The sequence below is a fragment of the Bombus fervidus genome, chromosome 8 (genome assembly GCF_041682495.2).
Source record: "Bombus fervidus isolate BK054 chromosome 8, iyBomFerv1, whole genome shotgun sequence".
Lineage (NCBI taxonomy): Eukaryota > Metazoa > Arthropoda > Insecta > Hymenoptera > Apidae > Bombus > Bombus fervidus.
In genome coordinates this window covers 12,888,638-12,913,529 of record NC_091524.1, presented here as the reverse complement: position 1 = coordinate 12,913,529, position 24,892 = coordinate 12,888,638, and the positions used below count along the sequence as shown (strand labels likewise).

General features: G+C 34.7%; 1 protein-coding gene across 2 annotated transcripts in view; it reads right to left on the bottom strand.

Moving 5' to 3' along the window:
- LOC139989680 (uncharacterized) overlaps nucleotides 1-24,892 on the bottom strand; it is a 643,240-nt gene that overhangs the window by 342,987 nt on the left and 275,361 nt on the right. For both annotated transcript variants that reach the window (XM_072008183.1, XM_072008182.1), the window contains exon 4: nucleotides 12,060-12,119. In XM_072008183.1, coding sequence (XP_071864284.1) covers nucleotides 12,060-12,119 — 60 coding nt within the window. The remainder of the gene's footprint in view (nucleotides 1-12,059; nucleotides 12,120-24,892) is intronic.

The following is a 24,892-nucleotide window of genomic DNA, read 5'->3' as shown; positions in this document are numbered from 1 at the left end:
CTGTGGAAATGTATGCAAATTCATATCTTTATGAAAATAATTAGGAAAGTAGAATCTGGGTAGAAAATGGTTTTATCCATCAAATATTATAACGAGTGGGTATTACAGTTTTTATACTTTATGTATTTTCGCATATTACGTGTATTCTCGCAGAAGTCGAATCAAAGAATCAAGTCATAATCGTCGATCACTTATTTCTACTCCTTCCACCGCAACTTTAATCACAGACGCGGTTGGAAATATCTACGTCGTAATTACGATTGTAACAGCTTCCTGAACCAATTAAAATTTAATACAGTCCGGAAAATTTATCAAAGTAAAATTGGAAGGAAATCGAGAGGAGGTCGTAATTAGGGGGGCGTATTCCAATTAATCCTTAAAGCAAACCGTCGGAGAACAGGAATGAAGATGAACGACCACCTAGTCATCCGCTAAACGATCGCAATCAACGGTAGCATGTATGAAGGGCTCGTGATACGAATATTGCATATAGTCGACCTATACTACACGGAAATGCAGGTTAGGTTCATCCATCTCCTCCTACCACATCTACTGCGTTTGAATTCTTTCACTGAATAATTTTTAAATCCTGGTTGCAATAGCCACTGAAACAATGCTTGCTGAATCATCTGTATGAAGATTGCAAAATGACCGACTGTTTAAACAAATAGAAACTTCATTTACAAGTCTGTGTTACAAATACTATATCCCTGTTGCCTCTTACACTTTATTAATGACATTTTACAATAAATAATCAATCGGATTCCTTATTGCCTTACCGAGCAATCTTCTCATCTCTGCACCATACAACTCTCCTTCAAAAATAAAAAGAAATAAATATACGGAAGATAGAGAAAGAATAACTAAACTGAATTACAAACTAGGACGGTTCCAAGATAGAGGAAACGATTTTATTACGCAAATTATACGTAACTACAATCAGAGAACGGTTCTCCATCCATCTCTTAATTCCTCAAATCCTCGTTCAGTTGCTCCTTCTCAGCATTCCATCGACGTTACAATATGCGTGGCAATTTGTAATCTATGAGCTGGACACTACCCAGGCAACCGCCGGCAACGATGATATCAAATGTGATTGACGCGTTGCCCGTTCCACAATCTCAATCCCGTTTCGCGCCATACTATCATCACCGTGAATTGCACATCGGAATACGTACATACATACGTCGTGCTGCTGGAATTTGGTGCAGGTTGCACGCGATTAACCTTCTGAATGACGAATGGTCACTGAGCGGAAACTTAGATGACGAGGATCTTTGGTGCTGGAATCTCGACAGGGCTCAGATTGAGAAAGGAGAAAGTGATTGGAGATAAAGTGCAGATGTAAGAGTAGAGGTAAAGCTATGTGTAGTAAGTGATGCGATGCGCAGTAGAGTATTCTCGCAGTGGTCAGACATTCTCTTTCTGACGATGAGTATGGGCATTGTAAAACGTTAATATCAGTATCTTTACAATATAATGGTATTGAAAATTATAATCTTCATCTGGTATCTGTTTTATTTGACATGCGTCAAATCTTATGCATATGACTGTGCGGAACTTTCAGACTTTCAAATTTCCGAATCTTTGAATTTCCGAATTCTTAAATGTTGTTTCGTAGTTGAGAACTTTCAAACTTTCATACTCTCATACTTTCATACTGTTAAACTTTTATGTTTCCGAACTTTCAGAGTACCAAAATTTCCAAATTTCTAAATTACCAACTTTACAAATTTTTAGATATGTAATATCTTCGATTTACAACGTAATTTTGAAAATGTACTTATTGTATTTTGCTGCTGTCATCTTCGATTATTAAATTTTTAACATCTCAAATTTCAAATGTTTCCTCGTCCAATCTCCAGACGTCGAATCAATTGCATTAGAGAATTTTATACCTCGACCATTGTGTGAAACGAAAGTGATTCGAACAAGGCTATCAGTGACATCATACTTGGCACAATCGACATCGTCGTCACACAGAACACTCGTTTCGCGCACGCAACGACATGGATTATCCGCAGGCCGCGTCGTTGAAACGGATTGCAACCACATCTCTAATTTCTTAGCCACACAGAAATACACATTCACACGTTTGTGCGTGTGCAAGTGTGTGTGTGTGTGTGTGTGATATAGAGAAGGACCGAGATCGCGCAAAGTATCGATTCTACCGATGGTTCGCCAAAAACTGATTCGTACTGTTTGCCCATATTCCCTCTGTTTACCAACGTGTTCCCGATTCTGGGTCAATCTCGTTGGAGAACTTCGTGCTTTTGCGGTTATTAGCAAGGGAGGTTGTTATTAAAGATTCAGATCTCCACTGATTACTCCCTCCTATTACCTCCACGGATTTGCCCATGGATCAAAATTTTACGCCGTGAAACGTATGCTGTGTCGCAATAAGCTCGTAACGCATGAAATATGACTTGTTAATAGTATTTATGAGACAAATAATTTTTAAGTAGTGGTTGGTATCAATGTACTCAAAGTGTATTAGTAAATTACTAAATGTCATATTTCTACAAAGCGCTTTCTTAGTTGTCTGATTTACGAAGATTATTACTACTTGGGCATTGGTAAAATAGTGACTGATGTAAGTTTTTCTAAACTTCTCTTTTATTTTAATATATTTTTAATCAATCACACATATTCAGATAAACACATTGATAGATCTTGTTGCAAAAGTATTAATATATTTCAAAATTTATATTTACAATGACCAAACTCACGATCAAAGATTGAATGTCTGATTATTATATGGATATTCTACTACGTATCGCATCACTTACTATAGCCCGTATGAAATTTTCATGATCGTCATTCGATATTATCTTGTTTCTTACTCTTCTATCTTATCAGCCTTTTAAGTTAATATTAATAAATTATATAAAATTCGAAACTTTTAATATTCAGTATCTCATTATACGAAAGAGATTTTAAGAGTATGAGCAATTAATCGGTCAGATTAATAATAAGATTACATTCAAATGTCATTTTAGAAAATCCACTACGCTCTTCGAAATTAATCCAGCTTTTAATGCATCGTAAAGGAGAGGATAACCATTAAGCTTGCGTCACGACGAGCATCAGCGTGTATATCATCAGATTTATGCTATAAATCTATGGTTTATAAAGTCGTCGACCATCTCGTTTCTCGTATCACGCTTCGTCATTAGGCAACAGTAATAACGTTAATTGTCCATACATCTCCGGATAAAATCGACAATACTCAAAAGAAACTCATGCGCTTCGGGTTCTTTGCCTCAAAACATTTCTCTGTTCCCTTCCTTTCTTCTTCTTTTTTTTTTTTTTTTTTTTTGTGAAACGTTTAAAAAGCTCGTTCTAGAACCCCAGCTTTTATCTCGTGTCTGCAATTTTTTGCGCATCTTCATTCTGTGCTTTCCGCTCAGTTCTATACATAGATATATATCAAGGCGATGTCGATCGAATGATTTTATTTGATCAATTTATAGATCTCAAGGGAGGGTGGAGATGGTGAAACGTGCTCCTTGGAGATTTTCAGACGACGTCCGAGCAGAGTTGAAACTGACGATCATTTCCTTTTAGTGTTTTGATGAAGTTAATTTTCTATGAGCCACTTCGACTTCCCTTCACTTCGAACGGGAAAGACTTCATTTCCACGTTTGTCGCGTAATGGAACAATTTCTGCTGTCAAGTGTCAGAAATGCGTTTTTCCTTGTCCTATACGTAGGTTCACGGTGGTATTCAAACACTTCGAGAGACCCCTCATGAATATATCGTGCGTGTTATACGAAATATTTTAAAATTTCTTTAGCACAACATGTAAGACTCGACTCGAAAATATATATGAAAATTACCTCAATAACTTCTTAAAATATTGTTATTTGTTAATTATTAATTTCCTTCTGTTATTCGTTAATCTCTCTAATTCAATCACACCGATATCGTCAACATAAATAAATATGATATACCCTACATGATCGAGATGCAATTAAGTTCGAAATTTCGTAGAAATTAAAATTCAGCTAAAGAGGAAATGATCGTTCTTTTTTGAAACTGTAACTGCACGATATCCTATTCGTAACGAAACGAGTTTCGATCGATGCAACGTAATTATTCGCATCTCGTTAATCCACGTCACGTCGCGCCGACGGATATTTCATAAATCACCGACGGTCGTGTGTGCTTTGCAACGAAAGAAAAAAAAAAAAAAAAAAAATAGAGGGAGAAAGGAGAGAAAAAGAAAAAAGTAATCGGCGAAATGATGCGCTCGTCAGCGAGCAAAGTTACTTGTCAAATGGTAGCCACATTGTTTTACGATCTCAGCGGCGCCGGGACGAAATTAATCGGCTATACTGTAGCCACGGTTCGGACATCGACGATTAATTTCTCGTTTTATAGCTTCTCGATGTAGATTAATTAACTTTGAACAGCACTGGCGGCATTCGACTTTCTGTCAGTTTAGTTAGAGTGTAGATTTTTCATGAGAGTAGATTCTCGTATTATGGGGAAAAATAGTTAACGTATTTGATGACATTATCAATTGCCTTAAATTATTAGTACTGTATCTATCTCTCGATTAATTTTATTTCATAACAATTGAATATGCCATAGTACATTTCTTCTACTAATTACTCAAGATTTTTTATTCATACGAAGATTAATATTATTTACTTTCTAATACAGTATTCGTATTATAATTTAATTGGCAGTTTACATTACTTCACTAATTAACTTTTTATCTGTCTTGGTAATTAATAATATTATTAAAGGCACTCGCATTGTATGGAAAATAATTTTTCAATTAATTTCACGATCGCACATAACTTAACATGTGTCACTTTACTACCTTCCGATATCTGAACCCTTGTATAAAGATATCTTCCGTTAAAAAAGTAATCCGGTTACGAAAGAAACTACCAAACTTCTAAAAACGACCCAACGATGTCATAAAGCGCGGCAGGACCCTCGAAGCGAGAAGACAATTTTCTCTCCCCGATAATGGACAGATTTTCCGCTATATCTGCACGATACGAAACGAATTTCCGCAATAATCGACGACACAATGACGCTTAAGCTTCCGGCCCGTTCGCTATTTATTAGACGGAAGCGCAACGCAGAGGCAGAACGACATTTATATTCATAACGAAACCAGTTCCGTCCCCGTTTCGTGCCGCCGGCGATATTTACCCTCGGCAAATATAACATAGAAATCATTCACCGAATCGCCTGTTCGCCCCACACTCCTACTTTCCAATCCTTATTCTTATTCTCGCGACCCGTGCCATTCTCGATTCCATATCGCCTGTGCATTCTTCCAGTTGTTGATTTTTGCCTTCCGGATACGAAAGAAACGTATACATAGGAAACTAAATTTTCGGGTTCAATAATCTGAAACGTATCCATATACGATCAACTCATTGTTCTACTTGGAATAATTGTACACGTTACTATTACTGTCATTAATTCATAAAGTATTAAATTTGTCTGAATTTATCAATTCGTTTCTAATGCTTTCGTTCACCGTAAAAATTCGACTGTACACGTCAATAAATTTTGTTCCTAGAAAAATGCTCCTATTCTAGTATCGGGAATAATAAATAATAATTAATGATGGTTTATTTACGAATATATGTATTGTACAGATGTTCATTAGATAGGAAACGATGGTTGTTTAACGTGAACTAATCGCAATAACGTACTATACTTTAGACAACTCAATAATTAATTTGCAACTCTCGTCACAACGGATCCAACACTCTCTTTCTCTCACGCGGACCACACTCTCTCGACAACGCAACTCGCACTCTCTGACTTCTCCACTGACACTGACTGTGAATTTGTCTCTCTGCCTTAGCATCCCTTTTGTCCCTTTGTCTTAGTCTCACCACGCACGTGTTACGCAATCGCTCGTGACCAGAGTTACGTAGACCTTTTTTCTACGAAACTATTCAACCGAAGGACCGACGACACATTGATGGGCCTGTCGGCATCTCGGCTCACGACGATGTTTATGGTTTACCCGATATCTTTTAGGGCCCCTTGTCCACGATACTACACTACAATGCAGATAAAGTAAACGTCTGACTAGTCGTGGTATTTTCTACTGGTCGCGAGAGTACTGAATTATTATTTGCTTTTATTTTATGAATACAAATACGATTATTGATATCATACGTTTGCTGCATTGAATTAGAGAAAAGACGTATTTGTAATTTCAGATGTAAAATGAGTAAATAATTGTTATACGAGTCTTTAAAACTTTCAATTCTGAAAAATTGCAGAAACGAAAGACTTTTGTTATTTACTTTCGATTAACTATCATATTCTTTTGTTTGATATTTTCGAGCGAACATGTACCCTTTGAATTCAGAAATATTTCAGGCAAGTCATAAAGTTGCATAGTTATAAACAATAGTTTGCGCACGCAATTCTGTTACGCTGCGCGAACGATTCATCACAGGAAACATGGATTTTTATTCGAAAAACTGTTTCCATTTTTAGAGGAAACTTCAGATATTTTGTCCAATTTAATAACGTGCTCTGTACGAAATTGCAAATAAATTTTTTCGACAATATAAAATTCACAAAACGGAAATCGGAACACAGTATAACATTTGTTTCGAAACATTGACGCATTGATCGTTGACGTGATTATTATTTTAAATGTAGATTACCGAAAAAAAGTGTTATTGTCGAGCGTGAAACGAAGAAACATTTGTTCATTTTGAAACGATATCTGATATCGAGCATTTTCTTATACGAGAAAACGAGCTGAAAATGATCAATAATTTGTTGCACGCTTCTCAACACAAATCTGCTAAAATTCCCCCCCTTTTTTTATAACGTAATGATTTCAGAATTTATTTCTGCTAGTTTGTTATTATTTTTTTTTTTCTTTTTGTTGGAGTTCGACACAAGTTAAATACACGATTGAAATTTGTTCGAGTGCGATTACGATACTTCGTGCAAGTTCGCTAATTCCAAATTCAAAACACGATTGAAATCTACTCTACGTTCTATAATCTATTGTAGAATCTAGATAGTTCAGAATTCAATTAGTTACAACCTTAAGATATAATCAAGTAATGGCTCCTCTAGAAACACTTGAGATGCATTTAATACGTAACCCATTATAGAGGATTTAATGCTATAGACAAAGAGCGATACAATCTAAAGCTGTTCGATAGAATTCACTGAACTATGTATAACCTCGGAGCAGGGGAATATGTCGATAATGAAAATTATGATTATGACGTTGTTGCGAATTATTACAATACACATTTGCGCATATGCATTTATCTTTTGTATTCTCTAAGCATATTATTTTATTTTTCTCAATGATTATATTCTCGCAAATATGTCAATCTATCAAATAATTGTATTTGTCCGGTCGCTACCCATATGCAGATAAGTTTAATTGCCTTTAATAACCAATAATTAAACACGCAACTAAATTAATAACTGACCCGCTGTATAGTTTGAATATATGTACTTCATGTTGAACTTCCTATTTCGTTAGTAAATCGAGCATAAAATAGTTCGTATAATTACGCGTTATCTGATTAACAATAATGTGAATATTAAATATCTTCTTTCGTAAATAACAATTTTTGGCGTCTTACAAATACGTAATACGTGATAGAAAAATTTGTTAATTTGCCTGAAAATTATATATAATAAACGTGTACAAATTTTCAATTCTCAAGCTTCGAAATTATTTATCCAACTTTCTGCTGCGTTCATAATTGTCATTTTTATCGTTCCGTACGTAATCTCTGGATTCATACAGAACAATAGATTATCGATAAACAATTAAATTACCGGTATAAGGAATAAGAAAGCGGGAAATAAAAATCAATGGTGTGAACGATTCGAGTGATTAGATAGCCGCCGTTCGACTGGAATTTCAATCAGCGATACGTTTAGTAAATCTCGAGAAGAAATTACTCGCACCGTTCTCGTATTAATCCCGTTGCACGACAATGACCGTACAAGCGGCACGCTACTGCTTGCTCTTCCATTTCGGTAAACGCATGGCGGGAAAATCTGCTATGCAACCTCGAACGTGAACGTGATCACGCCGTGCGAACACGTAAATTCAAAACGATCCGCTGCTCATTCTGGTTAGCATCAATCGGCATGATGCGTCCCGCCTATTTGCGCTTCGTGCTTTTTCAATTGTGCTACGTGATCCGCAGGACTTGTGAAAGGCAAACGTAAAGAATTTAGGAACTTCTGTCCCGCTATATACATTGTTAGAATCAGAGAGAAGAGTAAATTCTGTCGATTTTATTCTTCGGACAAACGTCAAAGTATTTTAACGAATAAAAAGTAACTCTAGAAATTAACTGCTTCGTTTGCCATATTTTTCGTTCCGCGTAGTTGCATCCTTTCGTCATACGTCTCTCTCCAAGACGAATCAGTTTCAAGTAAAGAAGAATTTGAACAGACTCGAGTTCTAATTTTTAATTTGGAAGATATTTCTTTGATTTTGAGAAAAAATGGACATTGAATGAAAACAACCGTTGTTTAAACGAGGTATACTATACAGCTTGAAAGCCCAACGTTTCTTATCCGATTAAAGCACATTATTTAAATTATATCGACGAGTAGTCACCTCCATATTACGAACTATATAATTACATAATCTTTTAGAATATAATCTTAAATATAAACAATATAAGCTTAAATATAATATTGCTTATATAATGTTGTTTAAATATAAACAATAAAACTTCATACACATCTAAACAATCGACTTACAGAAAACCAGAAGTGGAAAATCTCGCAATAAGACGCTCCTTAAGGAATCTTTAAATTGCTGGCCGAATAAAGCGTTTGGAATCCATCCTCTTTCCATCAGAAGTCGAATCACGCGTTATCTCCGGTATCATTAAACAACCAATGCAGCGATGGAAATTGCCGTCAGTAAGCGTTCTCCGGCGTCGCGATAAAAGTCCAACGGATCGGATAAATTCATGAATGTTAGATGCCTGTTGGCTCGAGAGGAACGCGCATTGATCCCTGAAACGTATCACAATTTCCGCAGCCAGACAGGGGTCGACTCGACTCCAGTCGATTCTGATGAATATTTAATTCACGAACCTCGATAAACGGTGTGCTAGCAGAGTCTTGGAGAAAAGCGTGAATTTTTTCCCTCCAAATGCAAGGATATTCCTTGAGCGCGATCTTTAGCTTCTAGCGATGATTTGGATGAATAATTGCGTGAAAAAATGAATCTTTTTGGAGCGACGATTTGCCGATAACTAGAGTAGCTATACATCTATTATTTTCAAGTATATTCGATATCGAATTTTGATTTTTTGTCAAATAAATTTTGTAATGTCGACTTGTATCGGTAAAGGTGCAAGAAAGCAGCTGGAGAAGGTGTTTTACATGATCGAACATTTGGTATACTAAGCCGATTAAACGTGAAATATATCCCTATGATAAAGTGTTAGCTCGGAGTAGGTAAAGCGGTACGAAGAGCGTTCTACAATTTAGCAAGGCTCTACGATTTATGATTCAGATTTATTGGTCTTTGTCAATAAATCTGTGGTTCTTTGATGCTCGTTAATTTATTGTGTTCAAGGATTTAATAGTTAATTTACCATACACATTTAGTATCGTGTTTTTCTGCAAAGATTATGTAATTATAGTTCATAAGATTATGTTTTGATGGAAAAGATTATGTAATTATGGCTCGTAATATCGAGACGTGTAGCGGGTATTCGTCGATATAATTTAATTTTAAGTTTACGTAGAATCTATAACTTTCAATTAAGATCTGAACCTTCTTTTACAATTAATGTCGTAGATTTAGCTGCTCGAGTATAGACAAGGAAGGTCCTGAAAAATTTCACTGTACCTTCAGTAGAGTATCAAATACATCCATTTAATTATAACTACAAGTGCATCTTAATGTTTCAATTTTCTTCACTTTTGATCAAAAACGATTTAATTTTATTAAATACCAGGATCTTTGTATTAACATTTCCCACTGCTTCTTAAATTATAATATTTAAAAAGTCTCTCATTCGTACACATTCCATAGTTCATAGGGAAATTCCTTTAAACGATTAATTCCATCGGAGGGGACATTTCATTGCCTTCGAACAAGTAATTGGAGGTACGACTGTCAAAACGATATACGAGTCACAGAAAATCGAGCATAGCGACTACGAAATGAAAATATTTATTTGAGAATCGACAAATCGCGACGCTCACGGCGATCGAACGATCGAGTATTTTCAACGTTTACCAATTACAAAGGAAAATAGCGAAATTTAGAATCACGGTGTAACGAACTTTCCAGCTGGAGAGCGCTGACTTCGCGAAATAACAACCAGTGTTCCGATTAAATTAGTTTTCGGCTCGCGTGTGTGTTCCCGCAAACTGTAACAATATTTATCTCTGCACACACGTGAATTGCAGTATAAAAGGAAAGAGTGTCAACCAGACAGTTGGAAAACTGTGCGGCTGATAAAATACGCAGAAATAACGAAATTAAATGGATTATGTTTTGATCACTAAACGATTAATCGTATTATGTATAAGAATATAACAAACGATATCTTCGTAATGAAATTTTCGTATTGTTAAATTGTTCTCTTTAATTGTCTACAAATTTCATTTCATATTTAATTTTGGAATTTTAATATTTAATTAGATATCAATGTTCTAGTATTTAATTCCTCCTTATTAAAATACATGGAAAAAGTGGTAAAATAAGAGTACCAAGAATATCAAAATTTCTCTAAAAGCACGAGCTTTTCTACACATGCTGTACCAAGGAGCCGTGATGCTCTGCATGATTTCGCAATTACGAAAAATTTATGGAAGTTATAAAGCGACTTTGTGCGTTAAGAACGCCGCAGAAAAGGTTTCAGGACTGAATGACTTGGTTACCCCGGCAGTTACTTTTAATTAGAGCGCTAGAAACGCTCTATCTTCGAGCGTTTAAAGAGGGAGAAAGCAGAACAGCGACTTAGCAGCAATTTTTACCCATTAAGACTCGAGCAAAAGCCCCGCGAGACTCGTTCTATGAAGAATAAGACGAAGATTTTCTTATACAGATCTTGTCTGCCTTTCGTCCCATTCTTAAAAAACTTTTGCTTTCTCCTCTCTCGTAATTACTCGAATATTCGATTCGCAATTATTCTCGCCATTATCATGGAAGATTTACTCTGCAGAGGGAGCAGAATAATTTCTTATCTTCCGATCTATTGTTTATTAATGAAATGCAGAATGTTATTCGTAATAGGGTTCGACAGAAATGTAATGATAAAAGTGAATTTTATGGAAATTGTTTTAATATCAGTATTAATTTATATCTTCATTTTAACACAATTTATGGCGCATTGATACTTTTTTCGAAAGATTCGAATAATTTGCATCAACGTAATTTTCATATGAAATTAATACGTTTTGAATCAAACGTATTTTACGAGGAAAGTTATCCTATTTCATCATCCTACTTTTGATATACACGAAGTTATTGAACTTTTGACAAGCATAACTTCAACGATATTTCTCTAATTTTTTTAATCGTAAAAGTTACGCTCTATCTAGCCAGTTGTCATTCTACTAAAGTTTCAGATAATATGTTATAATACTGTACGTACCTATAAATATGGCAATGATCTTTGCGATGATCGTTGATTGCCTCTTTCGTATATTGCATATCTTTTTTATTAATTTATCGCAATAAATATGAAAGTGTATGTAACGAGATACGAGACACGGCCAAGAACTATTATTTTATTGGTAATTATTTACTAATTAATTATTAATTACCGTTTAACTGCAAGTAATTACATTACCGTCGACCTTGCAGAAAATTTGAAATATTCCAACAAAACATCTGAACGGAAAGTAATATTCATGTTTTAACCATATTAAAACAGAAAATAAATTGATATTTTTCATTTTCGGTAATTTCTGATAATTTAAAACGTTTAATATCGTACAAAATGTAATTACGATATGTTTAATTTATTAGAATTGAAACACAGTCCGCGTCAAAGAATTAATTACCATCGATATATGAAATTTTATCGTTCTTTGACACTCACCCTTCGACTGTTGCCATCCTTTGGGGTCAGATCCGAGGCCACCGTGCCGAAAATGGTTGGCTGTAACAGGAAACACATAGTTTCTAACATTGATCGAGTATTCAAACGAACATCATGATCGATCGGAATTAATTTATGTAAAAACATTTCTTCGTACATTATCGTTCATAGATATTCGGATGCTCTGATCGATTTATGTTAAGAATATAAAAATTTGATCAAAATGTGCAGATTCTTTCCTGTCAGTTTAGAAGATCATCCCTAATCTGACTTGAATGTGAATACGATTGCTTAAACATGTTCACTTTACTCAAATGTATAAATTCTGATAGAATAAGTAGACTATACACTTTATATATATATATATATATTTATAAACATGTTATACGATATTTTTAAATTTTTCCTTATCGCTACGACCTCTGCAAATAACTCAGTGAAATAATTATAACGAATAAAACCGTTGCAATTCGTTTTATCTGTAACTTCATAATTAGGATACATTTTATCAAAAATAAGCAAGCGTCCGAATATTTTTGAACAGTAGTGTATATAGTTCTAAAGTAAGAAACTTCCACGATAATACACGCGACACGACACAGACCATTTGCACTGATGTTTTGGAAATAGGAAATTTCGCGAAAGAAACGCGTTATCGGACGAAATTCCTGGAAGAGAAGCGAGTCGATTTAGGGAGGCCGCAGAAACTTCGGCGAATGGCCATTAGAAAAGCGGCAATTACATCTCGCAGCTTTTAGGTGGCCAGGAATATCGTGCTTTTTGACATCGATCGAAGAGCTGTCAATTCGAAATAGAGGCATGATTTCCCCCCGTGAAATCGTCCGGATGTTACGGGCAAAACTGGGAATCCCGAAACGCGACCTGTAAAAGCTGTCGCCTCGTAAATCTGCGGGATGCCATCTAGTTCGGTGGTTGCAGTCCAGCCATTAACTGCCCCTGACCGAGAAAATGCATTCGCCTAGTTTCATCGAACAAGGAACGAGTAAAGGGCAGAGGAGCCATGTAAAATATAAAAAAAGGATGTAGAACGGAGTGGGAGAGGATAAGAATTATAGCCTGGATATATGGTTTATGTAGAAAAAGGAAGCGGAAAGTGGGTGATTTAACGATGCAATTTCGCTTAATTCGACCCTCCTTCGAGGCAAGCGAAGTAACAACTGCGATGTTAGATGGTGTAACGTTTCTGAGAACTGGATACGGTTGGTTTTTGTGTATCTTTATACTTTTACGAATGTAACTAAAAGGTGGAATCTAAATAGAAAGAATTAAGTAGTATAATGGATACTGTGTTTTGAATATTTGATGTATGATATATTTTTGTATATTATATGCATTACGTGGATTTTTACACATTCAATTTTTCCACGAATAAATAAAAATCCGCAGTGATAACTATAGAGTTTGTATGATGTACTTTATCGTTGAAGATAAAATTGTAGCAATCGTTAACGTTAGATCGTATCTTTTTCGTTTTAATTCATTGGATATTTTTGACAATATTACGAAACAGTTTTGACAAAACTATTGTGATACCTTTGGAATTTGTATGATATTCTGTTTGAAAATAAAGTCGTAACATGTGTAAACGATAGACTCCATGTTTGAAAAATTTTGTAGAAATTTTATATAATTTTATGAACTGATGAAACGATGTTACGTGTACTTAATTGTTTCTACTCTAAAATAAAGTCGCGGTAGATATAAATGTCGTATTGTATTTTTACTAAAAATTGTTGGAAATATTTTTACGAATTTTGGATGAAACGATGTTGCACGATGTTATGAGAAAGTTTTAATGAACGAGGAAAATGCAATTTTCTCATCACATATCAGATATCTACATGTATTATAAATAAATATCACGTTAAACGTACGCATGAGCAAAATTAATAATGTCTATTTTTTAACATTCCTTTATATACATCTGGAATATTTATATTATATATTTACGCAGGTGCATGAGCAATGCTTCCTTCAATTTACACTTACCATTTTGCCTCGTTTATTTTTGAACAAACAAATTACAGCATGATTCTGGATTAAATTTTGTAAATCAAATAATTAAACTGTATTATCAATTAAATCTCCGGAGCGAAAATTCATGTAGCTCCAAATTCTCATAAACAAAAAAATCTCATGGTATCTTCAATTCGGAATTCTAGACTTCGATTCAAATCAATCTTCCAAGCGAATCAATGGAATCGGAGCCAAAAAATGAATACGATACATCACACGAGTGCTGCTTCACAAATCAATGATTCCATGAATTCAAGAGGGAATAATTCCGTGAATTCAAGAGAGAATATTTCCGATCGCCACCACCGAAAGTATCTTGATCAAGCTAAAAGAAATCCAGATTCATTAAGCGTTCTTCTACTACCAGAATAATAATTTCCGATAATAATTATCGTTGTACGAGACAATAAACAGTAATTAAAAAGTACGTACTATGATCGCGAATTTTACATCGAATTTAAGTATTCGCGCTGTGGATAACAAAGGAATAGCAATAGAAAAGAATGCAAGAAATTGGATTTTCCATGAATTTCGCATAAATTTCTTTCATTATCCTGATGCCTGGGATATAATGATATTTAGAATAATAAATACATAGTATTATAAATATGGCCCGCTGTTTTCGACACGCTATGTACCAGCTAGTGATTATAAATTGAAAATAAAGGTATAAGTTGATCATGAAATACGAGTTTCGTGCATAGAACACGATTGTTCCGTCAGAAAATTGATCACGCATAATTTACCACGCTACTGTGTGCAAATGGCCACAAATCACCTAACAGCACTCAATCAGCCTCGACTAATTTTCAGATGAATTGATTTGATCGACGATTATACAATCACGATTTCCCTCGTGACATTTTAATGACCCATTTAAATGATCTTAAGTCCTAATGACGTAACCTCGATGAACCTGTGATCTTCAAATGGCTGCTAACGACACGACCACAATGATTTCTACGAACCTACAAATGATCGTAGTGGTTAATTATGCTTTGTTTATAAAGTAACACAATTTAAGTATTATGGAAAATACTGTAAGTTAATTTGGAGGATGCGTAAAGTGTTAAACAAACGCACGTTCCATTTAATTCAATTCATCTGTTTCACATTCGCAATAACGTTCCTATTTAACGCGCGAAGAAAGTAAAATATATGATCGGCTGACTTATAAATGATCACCGATAACAGAATCAAAATATTAACCTGTATAAATTTCAACGCAAATGATACGATTTTAACGATCTTCAAATAATCGCTAATAACACGATCTCTCGAAGAATTTTCTTTTTCATTTCATAAACTAGATAATATGGGATACGAATATGGAATATGAGAATATAATTAAAACAGAAAATATAGTTAACGCAATTAATTATTTATCGATGATGTGCTATTCTAATCCATTGGACATTCGCGATATTTACGCGAGATTTATCGTTGAATGACAGAATAGTGCAGCAGATTGAAACACGCAGTCCGATGTTGACAACAAACGACAATCGTAGTAACGCTATTGTTTGTAATTCCAAATGGGATCGAGTCAGTTGTGAATCGATTTGACGAATACCGGGTTCGTTAATTATGATGAATCGATGGATCAAGTAGTCGACTTAGTAAAGCCTATTTCATTAACGAATTAAGGAAAATATTCTGTTCCTGTCTTCTGTAATCTCTTATCGACTTACGTAGCAATGCTACGTTTGTTACAATATTACGCCCTATATCATCGGAGATAGAATTTATAAAACAATTCGATATTTAAAAGACGAAGCAATAATAATTGTACCGATAACGATACCGATATCGTTGAACAATTTCCATGAATTATAAAATTAATATCGGATTTTTTCAACTATATTCCTATAAAAATTTTTATGGTTCTGTGGAAACAGTGAATCGGCGTACGATAGAAAAAATAACTATTATCGTGTTCGGAATTGGTGGAACATCAGTGGAGAAAGGAGAGCGCGGGAATAGCACAATATCAAGCAAACAATTGCAGTTTGTAGCGCCGAATCAATATTGCGTTTCACATGGATAAATGGGACCACGGTGTATGTTCTGCATGCTACACGATGAATCGAGTTTTCCGTTATTGCGTGCATGTTATAGCAACTATGAAAATTAATTAAATCTCCGCCTCCCTACGCTTAGCATTATTTATCCGATGTTTGTACAAATTTCAAAACATGTAACTCTTTGGATCAATGAACAGCGCGTTGCCACGGACCCAAACGACACGGTGAATTATGAAACCGTTTCTCTATGACGCATACGTTCGCTGCAATTGTAAATCAACGAGATTAAACGAGAAGAAAAATCGTTGAGTCAATAAGACGACCATAATATCTTTTTAAAATGTAAATATCATTTCGCATGGATCAAACATCCAAAGAGATATTTTCTTTCCCCAGTTGATAGATTTCAATCGTTCTTTGTGAAATCTTCCCATATAATTGAAAGATACGATACAATTTAATCCTCTGTAATTGGATCTTTTTCGTAAGAACGATAGAATTTTCCAGTTGATTACATTTTCATTGGGGAAATTGCAAGTAATAATTGTTATAAATGAATTACTCGATAACGATACAATGATATAATGGTGCAATAAAATGGGACAGTAACTAGTAAAATTATGTAGGTTGTAAATCATATGATATTATAGTGAAATCAATGTGAAAAATTCGTTTAGAGTAATCGTTATTAATATAAGCACATATTGTTATCGATTTCGAGTCAAACAGAACACTCCTATTGTCATTTGGATACGAACACTTTTGTGTCTAGTATATACAGCTAAACACTTAAATTTCTAAAACGTTCAAAAAAGTCAAAAAGCTGTTGGAAATCTCTCTTGAATCGAAAAATGCATGGCGCATTCTACAATTCGTCAGCGATATCAGACGAAGATTCTGATGACACTTTATAATTTATGACGTAACATGGTCAGGTACGACACGTCGAACGAGAAAAACAAGCCAAATCGATTCGAACAGTGGAACATCCGCAACACGGAATCCGCACTGAATCGCTTCCTCCTTATCTATATTCGCTTCGACGGATCGGTCAACAATCGCGACCCTGATTCAAAAAGGCGAGGAGGAAAAGGCTCGGCCAACTTTCTCGCAGAAATTTCTTTCAGGACTTTCTTCCCGTGCATATCGTTACTCATTGAATCGAATTACTTTTGATACGTGCAAGGAATTGATGCACGTGACAATTGGTTTCACATTAGTCTGGTAGATCGTTTTAAGAAGATGAAGATCTCGACGTTTTCTGCAATGTATTAACATCCTTATGACTTTGCTCTTTGCGTATAAAATTATGAAAATTCTTTTAAAATCTACCGTTTGAGTTGTTAATTCTAATTTTAGATAGATAATAGTTAATTTGGATTAAGTTGTTTGAAGAAATGAAATTATTTAATAATGAAACAACGAAATGGATTTTGAAGTTTGATAAGATCTTTTCATCTTTCAACTGATCTAGCCGACGAATACGTTAGAAATGATAAAAAGAGAAGAATGTTTCATATAAAATGGTACAATCGAATCACTCAGCCGCATATTTGATTTCCAGCTTCCCAAGTAAGTGCAGCGCTGTTCTTTGCACTCCTCTTACCAGAGTGCATCCACTCCCACTTTATGTCAAATCCTTTGGAGAACACCCTGTCCACAAAGAACTCCATCACTAGAGTTTTACGTGAAAAAATGAAATTTAGCATATTACACAGAGTTTTAACACTCGAGTGGTACATATGTATTTATCGAATTAGCCCTGAGAAAGACGATCTGATATACGTATACGCTAAGAAGATGAATATTTAAGTGGAATATAATACATTCTGCTAGTCATAAAAAAGTTAGCGAAAATATTCTCTGAATTATTCACTCACAAACAGATTCGATATTTTCCACACGAAATCTGATTTAAAATATTGTATATAACTTGACATTGATTTCTAATTATTACGTTATAGATTCTTGTCCAATCTCATACTGTTTATGAAAATAACTTAAAAAATGCGATCGAAACAGGGATTCGTTTCAACCGTAAAAAATGATGAATATTTTATTTAGAACGTCTTCGATAGTAAAAGCTAATACATGTAATTATCGTTAATGCAATAAATGCAAACGACAAAACGCTTGAATTATTAGCTTCGTGAAAGATGCTGGCTGCAGTTTATGAAACAATAATGAAAAAATTGGATTTTCACGTATCGGTCGAAATATTCAGACGATATCGCAAACTCTACGTCCAAATGCAATTGTATAAAGAATGTAAGAGGTGGTTTCGTTATCGGTATCGTGCCAATTCCATTTCTCTTTGTTCTTCGTCGAAAAGCATCTACAATGGAAACCTGTTCGACAGCGAAATCCAGGAAACAAATGAAAACAAATATTCGAAAATTCCTGGTGAAATTTTATTCTGCAAAGAGAGGTACATGTCACAAATAGTAGAGCCATTTTTCAGATATAAAAGTTAACCAAATGAATGCTTTTCACGAAAATAACGATTAGCAGAATAAGAGATGTGTCTTTCCTTTTTAAATAAATTTCGTTCATCTTAGAAATAACTGAATGAATAAGTGCAATAGTCATTAGAAGATATCGAATCGATATAACACAATTTTGTAGAATTAAATGTTTTACGAAGTTTTGCTTGAAATTTTCTATAAAATAATTTTTTTACGTGCATACCTTCTGCAACGCTATAATGTGCGATCAAATCAAACTTATATTAAATACAACTAATAAATCATACTCTAGTAAAATTTTACGCCTAGTGGAATTTAGCGAATGAAACAAACTCTTCCATTTAATATCGGCGCACATTAACGAAATAATGATTCCACTAAAAAGAAGGCAGTAACACATGGTTTGAAACTTAAGAAATAACGTAGCACCATGCGATTCTCTACGACCTCGAGTCTAAGTGGTTCTTTGAAACGGCTACCCCACTGGTTGGTTGTAAATCTTTCAGCTCGTTAAGTTATTCCGTGTTCCCAATGCAGAAGGCTCTCAAGTGGGTGATTAAGAGACTCCTTTGAGAATCCAGTAACCGATGTCCGTCTTATTTACAGAGTACTCCAGAGCCAGGTGTTCTGGGAAAAACTTGTGACGGTGACACGGAAACGTTTAAATCGGCTCTGGACCATCATTTACGAATGAAAAATTGTCCAATGAAATTTTCAACCAGAATTCATGGGGAGTTTTCCGCGCAATTATAGGCGGAATTCGCTGTAACGGCGTCGATAGTTTTTTGCGAATATCTCGGAAATTATGGCCGACCGACAATCACGCGTGAAGGAGAAAGTTATTCAAAACGTTGAGCTTCGCAACATATTCAAAAATCATCCAAATTGGAGATGACGTGGCTTTTTTACAGTTTCGTCGAATAAAATATTTGACAAATGATCGTTTAAACGATACACTGTCTTATTTGACTGAATATTATTTTGAAATAATTACGTGCAAATTTATTTAAATAACCAAATGATTTTTGTCGAATTATTTCGTTATTTAAGTATCAAATAACATACTTTTCTAGTTAAAAGTGATTGGACGTTTAGATAGATTTTTCTTGAAACAGTGTGTCATATCGATATTGTCAGCTCTAGATCCTTTTGAATTTATTTAATTTCGAATCGGACGAAAAACCAGTTCGTTATCGTTTCACTTCCATTAGAATTTTTTAACGAAACACATTTAATTATAGAACAAATACGCTTGCGGAACAGGAGAAACCATAGATATTGCCTTGGTTATCCGTGGTATAGATATAGATAAAGGTAGAAAAGGAATGTGGTTTTCTGTTATAACGAGCTGAATATAATCTAGCAATTATCTCAATTAAGACCTTAATTATGGAATACGTCAATTAGTATTATACTCAAAATAATTACATTACAATGTATAGACATAAGATATAAGTATTGCGAATAATATGTAATTTTTGAAGAATGTTAAATAAAAATATAATGTAGAAATAATAGTCAAAGCTTGTTTATCCTTTAAATATTCTTAAATTTTCGTATGAATATCTCGCTTTCTTTGAAAAATACTGTTCACAGTCAAAATCCATAGACATCTACCTATGTAAATTGATAATGCAAATATATACAAATATTTAAAAACCTTATCGTTCTTTCATCGTATCAGATATAGAATTCGTTAGTTGTGGCTTAGGTTCGGGCATCTTATATATCAGTATATATATTTTCTCGCAACATACAAGGAGGTGAACAGATCTTGTTACTTTAATGTGAAATAAGGGGAAAACTGATAAACGAGTTATCTTCTCACTGGCATGTCTGAACAAGAATTTCGCGAAGCCGTTGACTCATGTCAGAAAGTTTAAAGAGAGGATATAAGAGTTAACGAGGCAAAAAGGGATACAAAGAAGGACTACAGACACGAGAAAAATGAAAATCCAATACCTGTGGGTCCGCAGCAATTTTGATGATAAGACTGCGAAGAATAGAATTTGCAGAAAGCCGGGCGAAATAAGAGGCGAAGTAAAGAAGGGTCATATTCGAAACGTACCACTGGAGGAAAGATTTGAATTTTTAATAATTTTTAACTTGCCTGATTGATGCGATAAAATCATTCCTAATGAAGGTCCTAATTTCTTCAAACAGTGTATCACTATTTTCAACCATTTTACCGAAGGCTCTGGTTATTCTGTAACTAACATTCGTAATGAATGTTCGGAAAAGGAATGCTTTAAAAATGGCAGTACGTGACACAATAAACTCGTAATTTCTTATCGAAGCCATTTGAATTCTCGTTCGAAGTGTGTCACCATAAATTAAAGAAATCACCCAGCTACTAGTTCTTGTTATTTTCGCTAGAAGTACGACTCGATCGTTTCACGATTGTTCTCCAATAGTTCGCAACGGGTCGTAATGAGGACCGTTTGAAGGATACCTACGAAATCACTCGATAACAGCGTTGGAATCGTCGTTATTCTCGAACCTCCTGTTCTCCCAAGTGTCCTAGTGGTTCAGAAATTCTGGTGGTGAACGCTTCGCGACAATGGACCAACGTCTACGGATTTTTCCCGATCCCTTTTTCTTATATTTTCTTTTGTCTTGTTCATTTATTTTAGTGTCGTGTTCTTCCTCCTCTTCTCCATCCTTCCTTTCGGAAAATTTCATGCTTCCTTCGCAACTCTGCTGAATCGACGACCTGGATGTTTTTTCAAGGAATTTTAGTACCCGTCGATCGTTCCTAAAGCTTTTGCCTCTCATTCATCCGCAATGCCTATAGGCTTTCCTTCGCAAACATCGAAGATGGATTTTTCACACTTGCACTTACCGATCGTTTCTAGATCGATTGTCAAAGCGCTCAGAGTTTCTTAATTTCGACAATTTTTACGCGATAATCGTCTTGGTCATTGAATAGGTAAGGTTTTCTAATATTTTACTATTTTTTTAAGAAAAGATCGAAACAACTCAAAATAAATATCCTTAATTTAGATATTATCTTAATTGAAATAACGCTTGTACGAACGACTGAACACGCAATTCAACATGCAACCCTTTGAAACGATTGCAATTTTACAGTGACTGAGAAATAATTAAACTGTACGAATTTAATTAATATTGTTTTTTGCCAGAAATAAACATCGCATCGTGGAAGAATACATAAAAAAAAAAAAAAGGAAATTCACTTCCCGTGGAAAAAATTTATCGTGTTTTCGTAAATGTACATACGCACACGTGACACAGTAATAAATTTACAAAATAAATTTCCGCCGGTCAAGAGACAAACAAATTTTCGATGCTCGAACCCGACGATCCTTGCAAAATGAATGTCCTATCTCCACTGGATTTCGGCATCGTGAATACCTTTTTTTCAAGAGCGGAAAAAGGTGGGTGAAAAATATTTAAAAATAAAAATTAACGAGGGAACAACGTCGTTACGCGAAGTTACACGCGAAATATCGTAATTTCGAATGAGAAGAAAATAAATGATATTTACAACTGATAATAACATTATGCATTTGATACGAGAGTATAGTAAAGTTGAAGCTTGATAATTTTACTCATGCGTAATAACACTTGCTTCTAATGAAAATAAACATTTGTTACTACTGCAACTTTACATCCGTTACAAATTAGTATGTGTTATAGCTTTGTATTATATATCGTAGTATATTTAATAACTGAGAGCGAATTGCATTTTCTGTTCCACCAAACGCAGAGAAAATTTAAAACAGTCTATGACAAGAATCGTTTTTAATATCCTAAAAATTGAACGAGGAACAAAGACGATAAAAAAATGGGATATTTTATTGAAACTAGAAACGAGAAATTGTGTAAATACATGGCAAATCCGAGGAGATTTTATTTGAAACAAAAATAAAAGATTGCAACCAGAAGCGATGAAATTCGAGATTAAATAATTTTTCAATTTAATTCCTTCTTTGAAATAAAGTAATAAATGGTTTGGAGTGTTAAATATCTAGTTTTATTTACATTTGAATTATAAACAATAAATTTGGATTATCTAATAATGAAACAAACATATGCTCTTGGCATTATTCATAATTTATTCTTCAATAAATATTTGAATAGATACTCGAATAAGTATGTACATATGAAGTATTGTAGGAAAATCTATGCTTTTAATGCAGATGATATTAAAATTAGAGATTATTTGAGAAATTGTTTCAGGAAATATTTATTCGGGTAAAAAGCAAAATAAAATGTTATTTTATTTGATAAGGAAGTAATGAAATAATTCAGAGAAAAGTCATTTATTTTTAAAAATATCTCATTTAAATAATGTCGAATTAACGTACGTACGATACACGTACACGCATACTTATGTACACCGCCTGTCGATTTTCATGGCATAAAATTGTCAAATATTCTAAATTAACTTCGATAAATTTAGCGAACCATAAAATTGTATCGAACAAGCTTCAACCATAAAAATATCTCCAAACCTGTTTTCAGCTTTAAATTGTCACTTATAAAATTCTCGCAAGCCAGTCAAAATTCGGAGCAGAATTTTATTTCGTTCGACGATACACGATAGAAGTTTTCGGACGCACGAGAGAAATTACTTATTCTCTGTTTACGGGCTTAATTATAGCTTTTTCAAGCCTAACGAGTACGCGAAAACTCGAATTCCTTCTGCGCTTCTTATTTCTTTCGTTTCTTCCTTTTTTTTTTTCCTTTTATTTTTTACGAGCTCCTACTACCTTGTTCTTGACGAGGCTCCAGCAGGGAGATGTAAAAGCAGACGATCGTCAAGGAAAAATAGCGCTGAAAATAAAACGTTGTCCTGGCAGAATAAGCCACGAGAAGGATCGTCTCTAAAGTGGAAATCCCTGGGCACTGTAATAAATCCAACTGGAACGCTCAAAATTTGTTCCGTTTGACGTTGCGCGATTCTTTTTTCCTAGCGTCCGAGTCGAAGCTTGGAAGCCACTCACGAAAATTCTCGCGACTCGAATTTTCATGATAAGTCGCTTAACGCGATCGATCCTTTCATTCGTCACGTTATCATAGTTTCAATAAAATATTGCTTCGTGCTTGCATTTCCTATTAACCTATCGTTTCTTCAAAGAGAAACTATGTTTCTTGTCTTTCTGTGGTCAAATTTCTATTGCTTTATTTCGTGAAACTCGCGAGGTCATTCCAATGTACTTCATTATGTATATAATTGATTAAAAAATTGCGATATCGCTATATATTTTTCAGAAAGATTAAGAAAGTATTAAAATTTTGCAATCTAGAGTAACTTTTATTAGAATAATCGCAAAATTATTACATCTTTAATGAGCAATTGTTACTATCATTTCACGCGTAATGATTTCAATACAGAACATCTATACGTTCTTATTAGAAGTAACATTAAACATATTCAATTCTTCGACAAATTTAATGGCCTATACGTAAGACGCTATTTTCATACGAAATACAACGATATAAATTAAAAAGAAAATATAAGTCGTAATAATCATCAGGATTTTTCAAAATACCTCTATAATCTGATAGACGTTATTCGTTTCAAACTTTGCCAATATCTTTCTCATATTATTCAAACTGTTTCGCGTACACACGTAAAACGTATATTCGTAAAAGATGTCTACGAATGTTCAAATATTTTCACAAGCCTGTACATGTATCCAATCCTCTGCAAAAATATTTACTTCGTTTCTTAACATCGACAGTTTTCCAACTTTAATGTCATTCACTTAACGCAGTTTCGTTTGCGCGTGGAGCTTGCCCGGAGCCTTTGTCGACGTTACAATTCCCTACCTCTCAATTCATCGAAGTCGCAACGAGATTTCCTTTTCCCCGAAAAACCCGTCAAACGAAATTTCCGTCTACAATAACCACAAAGAGTCGGTTCCAGGGAGTGAAGAACACGTCCCCGGTTGGAATCGGTCGATTTAGCAAAAGGAACCAAAGGGGAAACGAGAAAGAGAGACAGAGGGAAAAAAGAGGGAGAAAAATCGTTTTAGAGGCGCGTAATGGAGAAACCAGGCTGACGATATTTACTCGCGATGGTATTTCGAAACCCTGTGCCCGGATTTACATCGCGACCCCGAGAACCCGTCTTTCGAGCTCGTGAAGAAGTCGTAAAGCGTCCACGAGGCTCCATCTTCCTATCTATTAGGCACCTCTTTGCACCTCGTAACCCATCTCGTTTGATTTCATGGTATTACGACTATACGAGCCTCCACGAAACTCGAGCATCTCTTAAGAAAATAGAGGTTGTTTCTCGTGGAGCGAATTCAAACTCTGATGTGTCATTCCTGAGTGG